The 21,216-nt window shown below is 37.7% G+C and overlaps 1 protein-coding gene across 1 annotated transcript; it reads right to left on the bottom strand.

Annotated features, from left to right (window-relative positions):
- Nucleotides 1-1,859: 1,859 nt before the first annotated feature.
- RBM44 (RNA binding motif protein 44) lies at nt 1,860-20,459 on the bottom strand. Its single transcript, XM_036857682.1, has 14 exons — nt 20,390-20,459; nt 16,167-17,776; nt 15,820-15,878; nt 13,826-14,002; nt 13,004-13,187; nt 12,886-12,908; nt 12,670-12,754; nt 10,611-10,725; nt 9,907-10,035; nt 9,156-9,235; nt 8,979-9,052; nt 6,964-7,255; nt 2,119-2,264; nt 1,860-1,983 (listed from the first exon to the last, which is right to left on the bottom strand). Exons 1-14 carry the CDS (start codon nt 20,457-20,459, stop codon nt 1,860-1,862), a joined length of 3,168 nt encoding a protein of 1,055 aa, XP_036713577.1.
- Between the last annotated feature and the right edge of the window lie 757 nt (nt 20,460-21,216).

Below are 21,216 nucleotides of genomic sequence, written 5' to 3'. Positions count from 1 at the left end.
ATCAAGGGCTCTTGAGAACCAGGCTTGGGAATGGCATAACTTGTCAAAGCAAGTGAAAAGGTCAGCCCAGATTCAGGGGGTGGGAAAACAGACTCCACTTCCTGATCAGAGGAGCTTCCAAGTCACACTGCAAAGGGGCCTGGTTATAGGGAAAGGAGTAATTGTGGCTGTTTTTGCAAACAATCTATCACATACGAGTATGGTTTTTAAAAGTGTGTCTGGGGGCTTCCCTGGTGGCACAGTGGTTAAGAATCCACCTGCCAATGCAGGGGACACGGGTTCGAGCCCTGGTCCGGGAAGATCCCACATGCTATGGAGCAACTAAGCCCGTGCGCCACAACTACTGAAGCCCGTGTGCCTAGAGCCCGTGCGCCACAACGAGAGAAGCCACCGCAATGAGAAGCCCGCGCACCGCAACAAAAGAAAGCCCACGCGCAGCAACGAAGACCCAACATGGCCAAAACTAACTAAATAAAATAAATAAATTTATTAAAAATAAAAAAGTTTGTCTGATAACTCAATTAGCTGGAGTCCCTGTGGGTAATTTCTATTACCTGGTGTTCATGCTAGTTTTCATTCATGTGGTCTCATTTCATTTATGATTAGTTATTTTTGATTGTGTACTCTTATTTACAAAATTATTAGTATGTGCAACAATTCTGGTAGAAACAATTTGAGGCCTAAAATGATACTACCTTGTTCCAGAGCAGTCCTACCTTCATTCCTTCTAGGCACATCTGGCAGAACTGGTAACCCCAGATCATCTATCTCAGTCTAACTTAGGTTCTGGAGCTGAGTTACAGTTCCTCAGAGGAACGACCTACTTCTGGTTCAATCACTCCTGGAGGAGAGTAACCCACCAGTGTCCCAGCTCTACTGCTGAGGCCCCAGCCCCCTGGCTTCAGTGTTATCAGAAGGGTCCCTTAAACTCCTAGCTGTCCCACCTGCAAACAGTACTGGGGGAAAGTGGTCCCAAACAATGGGCATATTTCCCTGAGACTAATCTTCTCTTACACTGGCCAAATAATTTATAGTATCTTGACAGTTCTCCAGTGCCTTCAAGCAGATGTCTTTATAGTTATTCAGCTTTTCTAACTGTTCTCCATGAAAAGCTGGCTTTACTCACCTGGACAACTATAACTGGAAACAAATCCCCAACCATTATTTTATAAACAGAGATTCTATGTTTGTGTGTGGTAATTTAAAAATACATACACAAATTCTTTGATACACCTTTCTTCAAAAGCATGGACTGCATGTAGTGACTTGCATCTGATGGAATGTGGCAGAAACGACAGAGTGTGACTCCTGAAGTTAGGTCACAGAAGATACTGCAGCTTCCATCTTGCTCTCTCTCTCTCTCTGATGGCTCTTGCTCTGAAGAAGCCAGGTGTCATGTTGTAAAGACACTCAAGCAGCCCTATGGCAAGGCCCCTGTGGTGAGAGACAGAGGCCTCCTGCCAACAGCCATGGGAATGAGCCATCTTACAAACAGGTCTTCCAGTCCCAATCAAGCCTCCTGATGACCACAGCCCAGGCCAACATCTTGACTGCAACAGCACGAGAATCGCTAAGCTAAAACCACCCAGCTACGCCATTCCTGAATCCTGACCTGCGAACTCTGAGATGATAAATGTTGTGTAAGCCAAATAATTTTGGGGTCATTTAACATTACCCCAAATAGTTTTGCATTAATAGTTTACAAATACAGTATGCTTGTTTTTAGCTTTTATGTTATTTTATGATTTTCAATATAATATTATTTTTATTTGAAAAGAAAATGGAATCCATAGCTTAAAATGTTTACTATTTAAATACGAAAGGTATGACTGACTTACCTCTTATTGCTTCTTTTATACCTAACCGGAAGCAGAGTTTTCCAAAACAGAGGAAGTCATCCTCACAATAGCATTAACAGACAGGCCACTGAGAGAGCCTTTATGATGCATTCTAACCTCCTGAAGAGCGTCTATGATGTGATCTCTGTGCCAAAGGAAGACATGCATGAGCATCTGCCCTTTCCAAAGCAGCACATTCTAGATATGGCTAAGGTACTGAAAGGAACGGTAGTTTACATACAACTTATAAAACCACTTAAAATGTAATTGTAGTCACTACCTGCCAGCTTTCGGATGTAGTTCAGCCAGTCTCTTCATGATCTTGGTAAAGCTACCCAGGTTCAATGTACTTGGAGGTACAAATTGAATAGGTGCATCAGGTAGTAATGTAGTGGATTCAATCTGTCTACAATTCTTCTTGATACCCTAAATAAACATTTTTAAAGTTTTATTTAAGCCAGTAATGATTACATAGAGATAATCCAGCTTATTCTAAATTTAAAAATTACAAATAGTAAAATCAAAATTCCTAAGATATTTACTTTGATTTGGGATTATTTTTTCTACCAAGTAAATTTACTTGAGATGTATTCAGGGCTATTTATTTAAAAAATGTCAAATACATGATGAAGTATAATACACGGGCTATGTCGAAATCAGCTTTTCTCAAACAGGATTCTCATCTGATCCACGGAACACAAAAAATGATGTTAACTATTTTCTCAATTTTCCCTAAGACAGGACATAACTATTCCATTCTAGATGCATAGGAGAGAGAGTCATTTGCTATATACAACGGATATCTTAGGCTTAGGGCATGAAGGCTGAATTCTCTTACCCAACCTGACAGAGAAAGGCTGGCCTACAAGGTAATTATATGTACATATTTATATCGTATATTCTATATCTTATTTACTAAATGTTTAATGTACACAAACTATATGCCCAGAACATGCTGGAGTCGGGGTGGGGAAACTAGTGCTATAAAAAAGAACCTCCATCACTTATGTATCTTATAATTCAACTGAAGAGACAAAATTAAAATGATCAATTAATTACTATTAACCATGAAAGTAGGATATAAATTATATGAAACCACTGTACATTCCATAAAAGTTCAACAAAGGAGGAGCTGCTACTTGCAAACCTAGATGAAAAGTCAGGGTAAGATATACAAAATATTACATCTGTCACATCAGAATATTACATATTTTACTTATTTGCTTATTGCCTTATCTCCTTCATTAGATTTAAGCTCTGTAACAGCACAGATTTTTGTCTGTTTTGTTCATTGCTACTTTCCCAGTGCCTACAATAGTGTACACAGTTGGTGTACTGTTTACTGAATAAATAAATTTTGGGATACAATAGTTTAAATAGTAGTTGAAACCACAGAGAGGATGGGTTTCCCAAGAAAGAGCCAAACTGCTAGTAAATAACAGTAGCTACTATTTACGGAGTACATTCTCCATGACAGGCACTGTTCCAAAGAATTTTCTGAATTAAACTCATTTAAAGCTCACAACATTTGTGAGGCAGGAACACTTATCCCCATTTTATTTTTTATTCTTTTTAAATAAATAAATTTATTTATTTATTTTATTTATTTATGGCTGCATTGGGTCTTCGTTGCTGCATGTGGGCTTTCTCTAGTTGTGGCGAGCAGGGGCTACTCTTCGTTGCGGAGCATGGGCTTCTCATTGTGGTGGCTTCTCTTGTTGCAGAGCACGGGCTCTAGGAGCGCGGGCTTCAGTAGTTGTGGCACTCGGGCTCAGTAGTTGTGGCTCGCGGGCTCTAGAGTGCAGGCTCAGTAGTTGTGGCTCACGGGCTCTAGAGTGCAGGCTCAGTAGTTGTGGCGCACGGGCTTAGTTGCTCCGTGGCATGTGGGATCCTCCTGGATCAAGGCTCGAACCCATGTCCCCTGCATTGGCAGTCAGGTTCTTAACCACTGCGCCACCAGGGAAGTGCCTATCCCCATTTTAAAATAAGGAAGCTCAGACACAGAGGGCAGTAACTCGCCCAGCCCATGAGTAGGTATCAAAGCCAAGTTATGAACCTGTTGTTCTTAATCATCACTACCTCTTATTATAGACAATAAATATTTTCTAAATGAATGAATATAATGAAAAAATGTTGAGAATCTGAGAAGAAAGGTGACAAGAAACTGCTAGAAAAGTAAGAGTATAGTTTAACAAAGACAGCAGTAAGAGCTGCCCTGTCCACACACTCTAAGATAACATACTCCTACCCTAGCCCACGGTGCCCTATTTATTTATGACACATAACCTTCCCTCTACCAACTCCATGACCTGCTTCCTCAGCTAACAAGACCAAGAGTGGTGTTACCTGAACTCATGAACACCAAAATCATGGGTTGGATCAGATTCCCTGTCTAAAGAATGTGGAATTGGAACACAGAGCAAATGAGTTAGTCAAATGATAACAGGAGCTTGAACTGAAAAGTACTGTAGAGTTAGAATTAAGCAAAATAAAGCCTAATGGAGGAAGAGAGAAGTCATGAGCAGACAGAGAAAGCCAGCGTGCAGAGAGAAACAGGAGGATGGAGCTTACAGGGATGCAGAGGCAAGAAACCAGGGGCACTACCTGAGAGAGGCAGGGAGGCAGGGAGGAGTCCCAAATCTCCAGCTCAAGCGCCCTTGTAGCCTGACTGCAGTTTGTTTCCTTCCTTCCTATTGTGGATTGAGGTTATGCACCAAAAAACCCATCCTAAACACGAAGTGTCACTGAGACGAAAGGAAAAGAGTTGAAAGAAAGGAATGACCGGCACCAAATAGACTAAGTGGTCAAAAAGAAGGTAGATAGGGAGAAAGACCAATAAAAACATCACTAGTGACTATAGAAAGAACACTGTAAATAAAATTTTAGAGACTGGTGTCAGATTATTAGGATGAAGAAACAATCAAAGAAACCCAGACATTGGGTATAAACTACTTGTTTGCGAAGTTTGGCAGGAAAAACACAGAACAAATAAGGATGGTAACTTCAAAAGAATGAAGTCAAGTGAAAATGTTCGGATTAAGAAGAGTTGTGCATAACTGTGAGTGGAGAAAGGTCTGTGAGTAAAGAAATGGCACTAATGGTACAGAAAAATAATGGGATAACTCCAGGAATTAGGAAAGGACGGGGTAAAGGACATAGGGAAAAGAGATCCCTTTATCTTATTCTTAAGGAAAAAACCAAAATTCATTTATTCAACAAATATTTATTCTTTCATCCATTTATTAAAAAGGAATTTTCTCTGATCTGTAGAGTCAAACTAATTCCAGTAAAAATCCAAGGACTTTTTTAATAGATAGTGACAAGCAGAATTATGACATTTATACAGAAAGGCAAAGAGACTAGAAAAGCCAAAATAAATTTTGAAAAAGAATGAAGTTGGACTTACTATTTCAAGACTTACTATAAAGCTATTATGATCAAGACAGTGTAGTACTGGTGGAAAGTTTAAGAGCTAGAAGAGAACAGAGAGTCTAGAAATAGATCCACACAAATATGGTCAACTGATTTTTGACAGAGGCACAAAGATAATTCAGTGGAGACAGGATAGGCTTTTCAACAATGATGCTGGAACAATTCCATACACAAAACAAAAACACAACCAAAAAACCAAAACCACCTCAATTCATGTCCCACACATTATAAAATTGACTCAAAATCTTTGTGACAATGGGTTTTGCAAAGATTTCTTAGACACAACATTAAAAACACAAGTTAAGGGACTTCCCTGGTGGCGCAGTGGTTGAGAATCTGCCTGCCAATGCAGGAGACATGGGTTCGATCCCTGGTCCAGGAAGATCCCACATGCTGCAGAGCAACTAAGCCCGTGTGCCACAACTACTGAACATGTGCTCTAGAGCCCGCGAGCCACGACTACTGAAGCCTGTGCACTGCAATGACCAAGCCCATGCGCTGCAGCTACTGAAGCCCACGCGCTCTAGGGTCCTCATGCCGCCAACTACTGAGCCGGCATGCTGCAACTACTGAACTACTACGCCAACTACTGAAGCCCGCACGCCTAGAGCCCGTGCTCCACAACGAGAAGCCACCGCAACGGGAAGCCCACGCACTGCAACAAAGAGTAGCCCCCACTCGCCACAACTAGAGAAAGCCCGTGCGCAGCAACGAAGACCCAACACAGCCAAAAAAACCACAACAAACAAACAAAAAAACCCCCACAAGTTAAAAAACAAAAAATCAACAAATTGCAATTGGTTAAAAATTAAAACTCCTGCTCTGAGAATGACACTTAAAAGAATGAAAAGACAAAGTACAGGCTGGGAAAACGTATTTGCAAATTACATACCTATCTGATAAATGATTTATATTCAGAATATAAAAAACTCTCAAGAACTCAGTAAGAAAATGCATAAAGCTAAGTGAAAGAAGACAGACTAATAAGGCTATATAATATTCGACTCACAGGAGATTCTGGAAAAGGTAAAATTATAAGAACAGAGCACAAGAGAACGTTGTGGAAAGATGGAACTGTTCTATACCTTGATTGTGATGGTGGTTACATGCCTGTGGCATATGTCTAAACTCACAGACAGCACAAAGGGTGAATTTTACTATATGTAAAATTAAAAAAATCTATGGAATGCCTATAGGATGCCAGGCATTTTGCTGAGCAGTGGAGAGACAAGAGTGAATAAGTCAACCTTATCACCTTCCATGTGGCATTTAAAACCTCAATGTGGTAAAGATGAGAGCATGCATAATAAAATGACTATATTTTATGGTTTAAATAATTATGAGATGAGGTTAGCTGTGAAAAAAAGAATGATGAAAGTGTTAAGTAGCTACTTATAGAGTAACACTATCCAAGAATAAAGAGATACAAAGACTGAAAAGCATTGGCAGAGAGCCTAGTTACAGAGAAACGTTGTCTCTGCGGCTACGCCTGTAAAGATCTGTGCTTCCTCCAGGGACGACTGGGGTTGTACAAGAGCAGGTTAGGGCGGATCCACTGTTAGAAACAATTCAGACTAATGTCCTTATTCCCACTTCAAGACTGCTGTCCTAGAGTTATTTGTCCGAAAAAGCTACTTATCGCAGTATAGTGTATATATGAAGACCATTTAAGGGCTTGATCAAGAAAACTAACCTTTTGGTCAAAAGGGAAAAACTCACTGTCTTGCTCAGATCCCAGCTGCTGCCTCGGCCTAGTTCTAGGCAATCTAGAAATAGAGGAGGCTGAATTGATTTCTTTGCTGATGTTTTTCTCCAAATTATTAAAACTAACTTTATTTCCATTTTTGGACGGATGTGGTGATGTATATTCTCCAGGAGTTTTGACAAGCCGCACATTTACTGATTTCCCATTTATTTCTATACCATTCATTTCTTTCACAGCCAGCTTTGCATCACTGTTTTTTTTTAAAGCAAGAGATGCATATCTAAAATATAAAAGCAGAAAACCAAAAGGTTCTTTGTTAATGACTTTAAATGGCCTCAACTTCATTGTGTAACTACTGGCTAGCATATATCTTTTATAAGAATAACTGCTCTTAAAAATAAAAGTTACTATACTTACCTTGGGATCAGGAAGAATATTAAGATAACTAAATACAAAAAATTAAAGATGGGAAATAAAAGGTAGTTAGTATTTCTTCTGAATTATCACCTGTTAATTTTATATTAAAATGTAATGTAACATTTGCAAAGCTGATATATGACACAGTTGCACAGATTAGTGTTCTTGGGACAACTGGTTATCCATACCAAAAAATTAAAATTAATCCCTATACACAAACATAACCTCCAGATACAGCGAAGGCGTAAAGGTGAAAGGCAAAATTTAAAAACATTTAGCAGAACACAGAAGAGAATGTCCTTATGGCCTTGTAGTGAAAAAATATGCAGTCCAAACAGAGTTGGAAAATCTAACCAGAATTTTGGCCATAAAATTGAGAAAGCTGGGCAAGAGCCATCCTTCTGAAAGTGCCAGCTCCAGATGGTGTCAATGGAAGGATATATACCAAATCTGAAGAGCAGTTGCCTTCAAAAGATGGGACTATGGATAAATTTTTATAACCTCCTTACACTTTTGTATTTAACAGTACTTCCTAAATTTCCACACAGAATGTATAATATTTCAAAGTAATAAAAAACCATAAAGTTTCCTTTTTTCCAAAGGATTCAACAAGACACTAAAAGAATCTTTCACATCAAGTAATACTCCTAGGAGTACAACACTACTTTAATATAATGAAATATATTAACAATATATTAATTAATAGGTCCAAGAAAAGCATATGGTCTTAAGTGAATCCATTTAAGACAAAATTAAACTTATTTTTAATAAATTTCAACCCAACTACAAATAGGATCCTTTTTTAATTTATAACGATTTTCATATCTGAAATAAAGAGCTATCATTTTTTGTGATAAAATAGTAAAGGCATTTCCATTAAGCTATCACCATTCTTATTTGATACTTTTGGATGTTCTGATAATGTCACAAAACAGGAAGTAACAACACACATACTGGAAATGACTATATGTAGATGATATAGCCATCTACCTAAAAAATAAAAAAGCGTCAACTAAAAAGTAATTAAAATAAAAAAATAATAAAATTAAATATAATTTTCTGAGTACCTACTATATGCCAGCCTTTATTTCTACTGGTTTACTTATTTATCTCATGATAGTTCCACAGTAATGCTATGTAGGTACTATTATTATCCTCACTTTATAGATAGAGCCTCAGATACAGAAAGGTTAAGTAACTTGCCCAAACGTATTCATCATGTTACTGACGAAGCTGAGACGTGAACCCAAGCCATCTGCTGTAGAGCCCGTTCTCTTAACTAATGCACTCGACTGCCCCCATGAAATGGTATGAAACAAGATAACTGCAGAAAAATCAATAACTCTCCTATATCTCATTAGTAACAAGTTAAAAAGTATGATGAAAGAAAGATTTGATTAAGAACAGCACCAATTAATGACTGTAGCTATTTGTCAACGTGTATCCCTCTACTAGGCTGGGAAACGCCTGCGGGAATGGCGCCTGGCTTCATCACCACTGTGGTTCACGTTCAGTACAGAACACACCTCTGTTAGAACCTAGGGCATACCCAGTAAATGTACATTCATTGAATCTGGGAAACATACCTGTAATTAGGAGAAGAATCATAAATTGAAATGTCAGAAATTTCGTATTTCTGGAAATGAGACCTTAAATCAGCCTAAAAGAAGATAAATAAAAGTTTGTGAAAGGTAGAAAAACAATCAAAATATGAACAATTAATAGATTTGAAAGTGAAGCTCAAAAAATAAATCCTGGCATACCTCAGACACTGAAGGGCAGAGACCACCAACATGTATCAAGTAACCTTTATCTCTCCGTAAGGGTTCAACATTCTTCATCTCTGCTTGAAGATAAACATACAACAGAAGATAATCATTATTTTATCAATATTTTTAAGAGAAAATGTGAAAATTGTTAAGTATTTTATTTTTTATTATCAAAGAGATTATTATAAAGTTATTAGCAAATATCAGCACTAGGCTGAAGATTAAGAGCTTGGAGTATAGTTTCAAGATTTCTGGGCTTTAATCATATGTTAAAAACAAAGAGGTTGGACTGATTGATATTTAGTCTCTTGTGGCTCAAAAATGGATCAATAAATAGTTAGTCCTGGCTGCCTGATGGAAACTGAGAAGCTTTTTCTGTTCACTATGTACCCCACACCTGCAAAGTGCCTGATGAGGGTTTAGAGGAAAAGAACACCTGAAGGAATACTGATGTTGGACTAGAGTACGGAGAGAGAATGGTGGGCCTCTATCTACTAACTAAATCTTGGATTTAAGCTTTTACCAGACAGTTTTCTGAAAGAGAAATGAACATTTTAAACTGATTTACTCTTTAAAAAAATGACATCCAAATGGCCAATTTTCTCATTTTTCATATGTATAAAGAAATACAAACAGGAATAAAATATTAAAACAGTGCAATCCTCCAAAATAATACAGAAGAAGACAAGCGCTATTTTATAAATGAGCTAGGTTAGGATTTCTTGGTAAATTGTTAAGAACCAACCTAGTGTAAACTTCGGATCCCCTTTGTCTTGTACTATTTGATTTTCTTGTATTCCTGAGAAGTCAGCTCCTGTCAGGTTCTCTTTAGCATCAAACCAGTCTTCACTTACTTCTCGGTGATTTTTGGAGTCTGAGAAATTGGACACACTTAGCAAGGAACTACGTACAATGTTTAACCGTGAGAAATTATCTGAGTGATCTGCTTCCCAGTTTTACTTTAATTAACACTGATTCCTAGCTTATTAAAAGCCTTACTTTTCTGATTTTTAATTATCCTTTATTGAAGAAGAGATTTATCTTTATAGACAGAATAACAGTGAACATCTTTAAAAACGGGTTAAGCCGTGCTGCAAGTCTTTATTTCACTAAAAAAGGAGCTTTCTCTTCTCATTGAGGACAAAACTAAAGAAAAAACCAAAAAACCCATACAATTTACAGAGATACAAATTGGACAGAAAAAAGAATTTTCAAAATGGAAAACATGAACCAGAAGAACAAAAGTCTGTATTATTATTTGGCATTATCAGATATATTAAGTAACCTTAAAGATATCAAGTAGATGTAATAAGAACATACTTCACATTCATAATCTGAATGATGCCATTCAATTAAAAATATTTAACTTAACAGATGGGCACAAGGGATATTTTAAATCTTACTATCTGCTTTCTGGCAATGACACAAGACAAACATTTTTATACTGACCTTTATCATCAAGTTTTAGTTGACTAAAGTCTATATCTACGTCACCATTTTTTAAACCATCCTCCTTGGGTGATGTATCTTGTTTAGGATGACTATTGTCAGGTAATAGAGACACCTGAGGATTAAAATAATAGAAACAACAATAATAAATAAGGAGTAACAGTTATTGCACTCTACGTGACAAGCACGCTTCACTGGCATTATTTACCCTCACAACAACAAAGGCTATGAGACAAAATCATTATTGACCCAGTTTATGGGTGAGCAAACTGAATCTAAGTAACCTGTTGCTTTATGTCTGTCACACAATGAGAATTATGATTTGAAACTAGTCTATGTATAGTGACTGTATGCTAACACCACCATTATTTCGCAAAGTGTGGCATCCACACACTAGAAGTACCTGAGATGATTTTTGGAGCTGCACATGTAAGTATTTTTCACATTAACATCAACAGTTATATATTTAACGTGTGGTTATATGTACCTTTCATTTATGGGGAGTGATATTTCTTTCTCATACATAATAATAAGTTACTCTTCACAGATTAATTTTTTAAAAGAGGAGAATCATTTAAAAAATACAAAGCAAATAACATTATAGGTAATACCTGGCTATGAAAAATTGTGAAGGTGGTACATAAATAGCTGAAATTTAGAAACACTACACTATACGATGCTGGCTTTCATGCATAACTTAATTTAGTAGGGTGGGTATTAAAATGTAATCCTAACAAAGTAGATATTGTTTTAGGGCCAAAATTAAGATTATAAAAATGTTATATCTGCATCTTGTACTTTTAAAAAGATTTATTGTTCTGCCCAAATAAGCAGGTTACACCACTGCTACCTTTACAATGATGAAAAAAATAAAAAAGTAAAAAACAAAACCCCTCCAGAACATTATATATCATTAAATGGACAAGCTGTTTAAGCAAACTATGTGAGAAATTTGAAGATATAAAAATCTGGTTTTAGACCTGTTAATTCTTTGTGGATAACTGAGATTTTCTTTTCTTAAAGATTAGAACAATGGAATAAATGATTTGCTAAAGTAATTTACTTTTAATCATTTATCTTAATAGAAAGGAATATAAATCAATCAAATATTTATTTCACTTTTGGCTTTGGGATGCATCTTATTGTTTAAGACTACCCAAATAATAATATAACCTCAGGGTTAAGACTAAAGTCAGAAAGCAGAAACAAACTTCAGGGGACTTCCCTGGTGGTGGTGCAGTGGTTAAGAATCCGCCTACCAATGCAGGGGACATGGGTTCGAGCCCTGGTCCGGGAAGATCCCACATGCCACGGAGCAACTAAGCCTGTGAGCCACAACTACTGAGCCTGCGCTCTAGAGCCTGTGAGCCACAACTACTGAAGCCCATGTGCCTAGAGCCCGTGCTCCGCAACGAGAAGCCACCGCAATGAGAAGCCCGCACACTGCAATGAAGAGTAGCCCCCGCTTGCCACAACTAGAGAAAGCCCGCACACAGCAATAAGACCCAACGCAGCCATAAATAAAAATTAAAAAAAAAAAAAAAGAAACAACCTTCAGTTTTCCTACTCCACTGACAATGGAATATAACTCATGTTTCTCTATCACTTCACAGTTTGCAGAGTTCTCTTACACAGACTGTCATCTGACAAACATTTCCTTGGGGGAACAAGAGAGATTAAGAAAACCTATGAAAGGCACTTAAAAATTATTTTCATCATTTCAGCAAAGGAGGAGTGAAAACTTTGCCCTGTCTAAAATAAATGGGGAAAAAAAATAAATGGGATATTATTATTTTAACTAATTAATTAATTATTTTTGGCTGCGTTGGGTCTTCGTTGCTGTGCGCAGGCTTTCTTACCCAACATATACTACTGACATCCGTTTGATCAGGACATTATGCTCCTTCTAATCAGTTATATCCCTCAAATGGTAGTACACAAAAATAAGCCAGCTGAGTGAAAAGAAGGATGTGAGAGCTTCTAAAAATTATAGTTTACTTTGTGCAAGCCATAAGATTAAAGATTTACACTTGCTGAACTACTCTAAAAAAAATCTCACTTGAGAGAGTGTCTTTTTCAGGCTCGAAGAACCATCAACATCACGGGTACTTTGATTATCTAGTTCAGAATCTGCTCCTGAAAAGCTAAACAGATAAACATTTCATTAAAGCATTTATCAATGTTCTGAATAAGGACCAAAACACAAAACAAAGTTAGCTGAATTAGCAATGTTTAAGATCTAATGAATTCTAAATTAGATAAAAACATAACTTACGTATGTGATTCTTCTTTCATTAGCTGGAAAGAAAGAGAAGGGAAGAAAAAGCTTTTAGCTTAAAATGTCTTCTGTCTAAATGAAGTAAAAATTTTATTCCTAAAACATAAATACATACCCTGGAAGCAAAAGCAGAGAAGGTAGATAATAATTTTGATTCTACCGACAGTGGAGGCAGCTCTTCCAGTGGTATACCCTTGTTTATCTTTTCTTTCAAATTCACATATCTAACTTTCAAGTCTTCTAAAACTGACAGTAGAGCTGATCCTAATTCCTTCTTAGTAGAATTACTTGATAAATTCCTGTTCAAAAGTTAAGTTCACAAAACTAAATTATTTAGGCCCAAGCCACCCATTTAAAACTAATGTCAAATAATACACTTAATTCTAACTCTACTAGATCCCTGAAATTTTTTCTTTTAAATGTTTAGTAAAAGAAAATGAATCACAGAAGATGTGTTTTTCCAGGGGCAAGATAAGCAATCCTCAGTATACATACAAGCCAGACAGAATGTGGTCAAATGTCACAAAAAACCCTCCAACTGACTTCATCCAAACTTGGACTTTATAAAGAAACCCTGAATCTGTCTTTTTACTGGATTCATCATGCCAACATGCACTGTTGCCTCTCCATGAAATTAAAATGTACTACTTTTTAAAGTCTGTTACCCCTAGGCCAGTTAACAAACCCAGTTATAATCCACCCCTCTTCTGCCCTTTAAAAATGAAAACTAAAGAAATTTTCTAGAATAAACTTAAAGTTAGTGATAAATTTCTAGGAAGATACAGATTTAAAATTAACAATCACCTATAACTATAAATAGAGAATAACCTTTAAAAATTGTGAATCACTATGATGTACACCTGAAACATATAACACTGTAAATCAACTGTACCTCAATAAAAAAGCAGATAATAAACAAACAAACCCTAACAATCACCTATTTAATCCTCCTCTATTTTCCATTACAAGTTTGTAAATATCACTGCAATGGTGATGACACATTTGATAGTGAACATTTAAAAGGTGCAACTCTGCTTTGATGGCTCTCTGAATTATTTGCTGACAGCACTTTGATGGCAAATTCTTCTCCATCTCTTTAGAAAGTTGAGGTTCCCTTTGAAATAAAAAAATTGGATTAGGTAAGATTCCAAACATTTTTCTGTGTTAATGACATACCTCCAGAAACAGATTTAAATTTCTTACATTTCTCTGTCAAGTTTAAATCAATTTCTACTAAAGATGGAAAGGCTGCAGAAAACAAGGATGTCAAGAGTCAATGCTAAATATATTCTTTGTAGGAGTTCCCTGGTGGAACAGTGGTTAAGAATCCGCCTGCCAATGCAGGGGACACGGGTTCGAGCCCTGGTCCAGGAAGATCCCGCACGCCACGGAGCAACTAAGCCCGTGCGCCACAACTACTGAGCCTGCGTTCTAGAGCCCACGAACCACAACTACTGAGCCCGCGTGCTGCAACTACTGAAGCCCGCGTGCCTAGAACCCGTGTTCTGCAACGAGAAGCCACCACAATGAGAAGCCCACGCACCACAACGAAGAGTAGCCCCTGCTCGCCGCAACTAGAGAAAGCCCACGCGCAGCAACGAAGACCCAACGCAGCCAAAAATAAATAAATAAATAAATTTATAAAAAAAATAAATATACTCTTTTTAGAATTCAAGAGAGTAAATAAGGGCTTCCCTGGTGGCGCAGTGGTTGAGAGTCTGCCTGCCAATGCAGGGGACACGGGTTCGAGCCCTGGTCTGGGAAGATCCCACATGCCGCGGAGAGACTGGGCCCGTGAGCCACAGCTACTGAGCCTGCGCGTTTGGAGCCTGTGCTCCGCAACAAGAGAGGCCGCGATAGTGAGAGGCCCGCGCACCGCGATGAAGAGTGGCCCCCACTTGCCACAACTAGAGAAAGCCCTCGCACAGAAACGAAGACCTAACACAGCCAGAAATGAATAAATAAATAAATAAGTTTATAAAAAAAAAAAAAAAAAAAAGAGAGTAAATAAGTCTCAAATTCATACTTTATTTTACCAAGAAAAGAATTCTAAAGTAAAGTACTAATTTATCCAGAATCAACAGATTTTTCAACCCAAATCAAGCACTGGCCAGCATTTTTAAAAGTTATAAACATTCTGGAGGAAAACTGTTTTTAAATGTTATCTTTTAAACAGAAAATATAATTTACATTTTTCTTAATAATAATAATAATGCTTATGTTATTATAAGCAAATATTTTGCTGTTATAACAAAAAGCTCCAAAATCACTACTTCTTTGAATGTTACTAGTTCTTCCCTTGCTAATACCTGCCACTTCTAACTATTCTCGATACATCTGCCTCTGGAAACCAACTCTTCTATTTAATTTTATAGGACTGGATACCAGATCAAACTCATTAGAAGAATAAAGGATGAATGAAGGAAAAAGCAAATGATCTCAGAGCATGAAAACCAATTTGACTTCTCAGAGACTTCTCCCTTTCCTCTCCCCCACCACCTGGTTCTCCATGGATGCAAAGTAAAGTATACAACGAATTAAAATCAAGATTAAAATATCCCAGTAAAAGTATTTACTTCTTCAAATATATGATGTTTTCCAAATGTGCTATTTTGTTTTGGACTACAGGGGATCAAATGAAAAAAAACGAAAGTAATTAAATCACAGTGTGGGTTTGGGTTGGATAAATAAAGATAAGATGCCATGAGTTTTTCTGAAGGAATTATTCAGACTGAAATCTCAGTAAGTGGAAAGCTTTAACATTCTACATTGTTCTAATATTTATTTCTTTCAAGGCAAATGGCTGAAGCAGACGATCTCTTCAAGTCCCTCCTGGCTATTATTCTATATGGTTAAGTACCTACACGAAAAGCAAATTACTATTTTGATTATTTCCTCATACGTATCTGCAAGCTTGTATGTCTGACTTACCTTTCAGAATGTTTCTTTAAGTCTGTGAAATCAAATGTTTTCCTTAATTCCAGGGAATCCTGAAAACATGATTTAAAATCAAATTAGACATATACGACAAAACAATAATACATGTTGTATCTGGTAAGATGTAAAATCCAACTTCTAACTGACTTTGTGGCAATAGCTGCCAAGAGAGAAGAACAGAGTTGGTAGCAATCTATTCACCTTTTTCCTTCATCCAGCATTTTCTCACAAAAGCCTCAGAAACCCCTGATATAATTCAATGAACCAAAACATTTACATTAGCCTACAGTGCCTCTTTATAAAGTCAAATAAATTTTTATTATTAATCATATTGGTTTTACCTTATTCAGGAAATTTCCCTTAGGTTTTAAACTGTCCACGGAGAGAGATTTCCCCAAAGATCCTTTTGTCATAGCCATCTGTGGATCTTCATTATCTTGACTGTATGCCCAATCTGTGTTACATGCCACACTTCGTTTCTCACTTTGCCACTCACCAGGCCATTTTTTATTCATCATTGTTATCTCAGTGTTGCTTGATGTAGATACTACAGAAGATCTTGCACTCGTCGCCCTGCTTGTTGTGAAACAAGCCCTAAAATCAGTGCTAACATCCACTGTTTGATTAACTGTGACTGTACAACTTGGTACATCCGTCACTGATTTGGGACATGGTCCTTCCATATGGTGAAAGCATGCTTTATTTGTGGTATTGCCATTAGCAGCTTTTAGGGAGCTACCTTCTTCTATTTCCTGGTTATCTCTGATTGCAGACCTTGGTAGAGTAACAGAAAAATCTAAGGCTGGGTTAGGGGTGTTTTGTAGGCTTTTATAACGTGAATACCCCCAGGCAGAAATTACTGAATCATCAAAAACAGAGGTCCAGGAAGTTTGACAATCTTTACAGGGCTGGAGTAATGTCTCTAAATCTTTGTCTTGTGGTAATGTGCTTGGATTTTCAAGGTGCTGTAACATTTTTTTCTCAACAACTGAATTTCCACAAAAATCTTTACTTTTAGTTATTTGAGACTTCACTTTGCCAGTACAAATTTTAGTTTTTAATGCTTTTTGAGGGTTCAAGAAACCACTCTTAGACTGAGATTCCTGGTGTTCAAGAGGACTACTCTTTAGTACAATTTCATCAAATACTGTGTGGTACATTAAACTAGTGTCTTGTTCCATACACTTTCCATGTTTTGGTTCATGATATTCTCTTAACATAACAGAATTCTGAAATTTGGAGACATGAGGTGAACCTTCTTGTCCATAAACATCAGCTGAATCTAAAGAGGTGCTAGAATTACTTTTTAATTTAACATGATTATCTTCTAGATTGCTAGCACAATTAACTCCATAACCTGAACTTCTCAGTCCCAAAACTTCCAGATTAGATATGTTTAATGTCTTCGTTTGGTCAAAAGGTAAATGGTTATTTATATATTCTTGTTCTTCCGCACTGTGATATTCCTGCTGTGAGTCATCATCTAGATCACGCTTTTGCACATCTTCAGGAGTTTCTTTATAATCATCATCTGAAATCTTGTAGATTCTTTCCGAGCCAACAGTCTTATTACCTTGATGATTCAAAATACCAAAAAACACCTCCTTTCTTTTCTGCATTTCATAATCTAATTCTGAATTTAAATGAATAAGACTTTCATTCTTCAGTTTTGACTCTGAATGATGTATACAGTAGGTTTCATTCAGGAAAGCGTTGTCAATACTACCTTCAAACTCACTTGACTGAGAGTGAGTACTCTCTATCTTAGTATTTGGACTCACAGTAAAAGATGGCTCCAATAACTCTATTTTGTCAATACTGCTGATTTCTTTGTCATTAGCTCTTTTTTCTAATGCCAAGGAATCCCAGTCGTTATCAAGAAAAGTCAATTTGGCTTCTTTACAACCATTAGGAGATAACAAATCTTCTTTCTTACGATTAGAAGGCTCATCTGATTTAAAAAAAAAAGGATAAAATGTTAGCAGAAACATTACAGAATTTAAACCCAAGACCTTAGATGTCATCTGGCCTAAGCTCTTCCCAATGTAGGAATATACTTTTTACATTATCCATAACAAATATCCCTAAATAGTTGCTGCTATGGACTGAACTGTGCCCCCCTCAAAATTCGTATGTGTTGAAACCCTAACTCCCCATGTGGAGACAGGGCATCTGGGAGGTAATTAAGGCTAGATGAGGTCATGAGGGTGGCACCCTCAAAATGGGATCGGTGCACTTATGAGAGAAGAGACACCAGAGAGCTTGCTCTCTGTTTCTCTCCACCACGTGAGGACACTGCAGGGCGGCGGTCATCTACAAGCCAGGAAGAGAGCCCTCACAAGACCTGACCACGCTGGCACCCCCATTTGGACTTGCAGCTTCCAGGACTGTCGAAAAAACAAATATCTGTTCTTTAAGCCACCTCCATGGTACTGTGCTATAGTAGCCCCAGCTGACTAAGACAGAAGCTAAGATTCTTCTTGAACTCTTTCAGTGGCAAAGCATTTACTACTTAGAAGGCAGTCGTTCCCTCTGTAATCTCTGGGTGCCTCCTGGCATCCTAGTATCAACCTTAGGCACTGCAGAAATAGAACGAAGAAGACCTGGGTGCTGTACCATGCTGCTGATTGGCAGGTAAACGCTTAAGAAAGGAGAAGCAGACGTCAGAGAAAACTGTACATTTAAAAAGTGTTTTGAAACAAAATAGTTATTTTAGGCAAATTAAACAGCACTACAAAATTAGCTGGGTGAAAAAACATGGCATTTTCAAGAAATTATAAGCCAGCTTGTCTCGAGTGAAATAGCTCTAAGGGAGTGAAAGGAGCTGTGAACAGAAAGAGGCCTTTTATGATGTGTTAAGGAGTCTGGTTCTTATCCTAAGGCGGAGGACCACTGAAAGCTTCTTAAAAGGGTAGTCATGTGAATGCAACTGAGTTTAGACACCTCTAGCAACAGTAAGAACGAAGGCTTGAAGGGGGAGACTGAAGGGAGACAGACCAAGAGTACAGAAATGGGACTGGAAAAGAAGAGACTGGTAAAAAAGTTCCACAACTGACAAGACTTGGTGGTCAATTAGAAATGGTAGATAAGGGAGAGAGAGATTAGTGGCTTTCAAATACATATTTTTTTTCCTTAAGAACACAATCAGAAACACGTTTTATATCAAGATCTAGCATATATGTGTCTGTATAAGTGAAACAAAAATTTTACAAAACAGTAATTACTCCAATTATGTCCAAAGTATTCTGCTATTTTCTAGTCTATTTCATTTTATTAAAAAAAAAACCTGATTACAATCAGCTAAGCTGATTTCATGATTCATCAATCAACTACCACCTGCTTAAATATCTTTCTAGGATAATGCTAAGGGTTACAGCTTGGTATTACAGATGAATGGGAATATCTGGTGCTAAAGAGATAGGGACTTCATGAAGAGGAGATTTAGAAGATGAAGAGGTAAAGCAAGGGGCTGGGGAGGGAGGTGGAGGGAGAAGATAATGAATTCAGTTCCAGGCAAGTGGAGTTTAAGGTTAGAGATAAAACACCCAGATGTGAATGTCTAATAAGCTGTTATAAATATGGGGTTGGAGCTAAGGAGAGTAGGGTCAGATACAATTATAAACTCATGTGCTGATTGTGTTTTTCTTAGAGATTTGTAGAGGAGTTCATGATATATTCTGGATACTAGGTGTTTGTTTTTCACATTTATAATATAAGTGACTTTCCCCCAGTTTATTGGCTATCTTTTAACTTTTTAAAATATTTTGTCATGCCATGGGCTTTAAGATTATTTAGTTAAATGAATCAGTCTTTTCTTCTCTGACTTCTGGGTTTGTCTCTCTGGCCTTCCCTACCACATGATTATAAAAGTATTCTTCTATAATTTTCCAATTCTTTGTGTGGGTGTATGTGTGTAACACTTAGCCCTTTCACACTATGTAGAATTAATGCTTCTCCCTAGCATGAGGTAGGAATCTAACTTAATTTTTTTCCAAAAAGGATGGTCAGTTGTCCTAATACCATTTGCTGAAAAATCCACTGTTTCCCGTCTGACTTGAAATAGCATTTTTATCACATTCTAAAGTCCTCTTAATAGTTACAACTACATGTATTCATAAGCATATAAAGGTTAGTCAGCTTGCTTTTTATGCCCTTGTTGATTATTCTCTCTTCTACCATTATGACAGAAAGAGAAATTTTAGATCCATGTGAAGAAAAAACATACACAACTTCGGTAGCAGAGGTCAACCTGCCCACTTTCTACTTATTACCCTGAAGGCAACTGTACTTGTCAGTAGTTCCTGAAAGCCTGCCTGGACAAAAACCCTCTCTTCTGGCTCACCTTCTCTCTCCTAAATCTTCCATTTACCTGAGAGATCCTATGTAGGCTGCCCATATTTACCAAAAATCACCTGAGTCATCTGTCAAGATAAAAACATGATGAATCTTACCTTACTGGTAGGAAGGCTTAAGATGTAGCAACACTGGAGAGGGAACTATCAAGTCTAATTACATTTAATACCACCTTCCACCCAGAATAAAGCCAACTGGACTAGCTGCTCACCTTTCTGGATGTTCCCATTACTGTGGTAGCCTTTACCAGAAGCTGTCTCAACCACTGCAGTGGCCTGCATCACTCAAGGACGTATATCCTAGAAGAAGTATAAATATTGAACTGTTATTATACTCAGCATTATATTTTAAAAACTATTAGAAAAACAAGAATCTGACAAAGTAGTAATTATAGTCAAAGATTCTAATATCAAAGGCCTAATAAACAAAACGTGTAAGACACTTGAATAACTTTTTTTTTTTTAATTTATTTTATTTATTTATCTTTGGCTGTGTTGGGTTTTCGTTGCAGCGCGCGGGCTTTCTCTAGCTGCGGCAAGCGGGGGCTACTCTTTGTTGCAGCGCGCGGGCTTCTCATTGCGGTGGCTTCTCTTGTTGCGGAGCATAGGCTCCAGGAGCGCGGACTTCAGTAGTTGTGGCGCACGGGCTTAGTTGCTCTGCGGCATGTGGGATCTTCCCGGACCAGGGCTCAAACCCGTGTCCCCTGCAGTGGCAGGCAGATTCTTAACCACTGCGCCACCAGGGAAGCCCTGAGTAACTTTTTTTAAAGGCATGAACAGACAGCTACATAAAAGACTGTATTATTTAAACAGACAAGACATATTCTTCTAAAATTTCCAAGGAACATTTAAAAACCGTGTTACGGGGCTTCCCTGGTGGCTCAGTGGTTGAGAATCTGCCTGCCAATGCAGGGGACACGGGTTCGAGCCCTGGTCTGGGAAGATCCCACATGCCGCAGAGCAACTAGGCCTGTGAGCCACAACTACTGAGCCTGCACGTCTGGAGCCTGTGCCCCGCAACAAGAGAGGCGGCGACAGT

This window comes from Balaenoptera musculus, chromosome 7, assembly GCF_009873245.2.
Source record: "Balaenoptera musculus isolate JJ_BM4_2016_0621 chromosome 7, mBalMus1.pri.v3, whole genome shotgun sequence".
In the NCBI taxonomy this organism is placed as follows: domain Eukaryota; kingdom Metazoa; phylum Chordata; class Mammalia; order Artiodactyla; family Balaenopteridae; genus Balaenoptera; species Balaenoptera musculus.
This window is presented reverse-complemented; position numbering and strand designations above follow the sequence as displayed.

Excerpts from the sequence above, each read along its gene's own strand:
- RBM44 (XM_036857682.1), bottom strand. The coding sequence starts at position 20,459 with ATGCAGGCCACTGCAGTGGTTGAGACAGCTTCTGGTAAAGGCTACCAC. Across the intron at positions 14,003-15,819 it reads TTAAAGAAACATTCTGAAAG|GGAACCTCAACTTTCTAAAG; the intron begins GTAAGTCAGACA and ends TTTATTTCAAAG. Across the intron at positions 9,053-9,155 it reads TCTGCCCTTCAGTGTCTGAG|GCTGATTTAAGGTCTCATTT; the intron begins GTATGCCAGGAT and ends ATCTTCTTTTAG.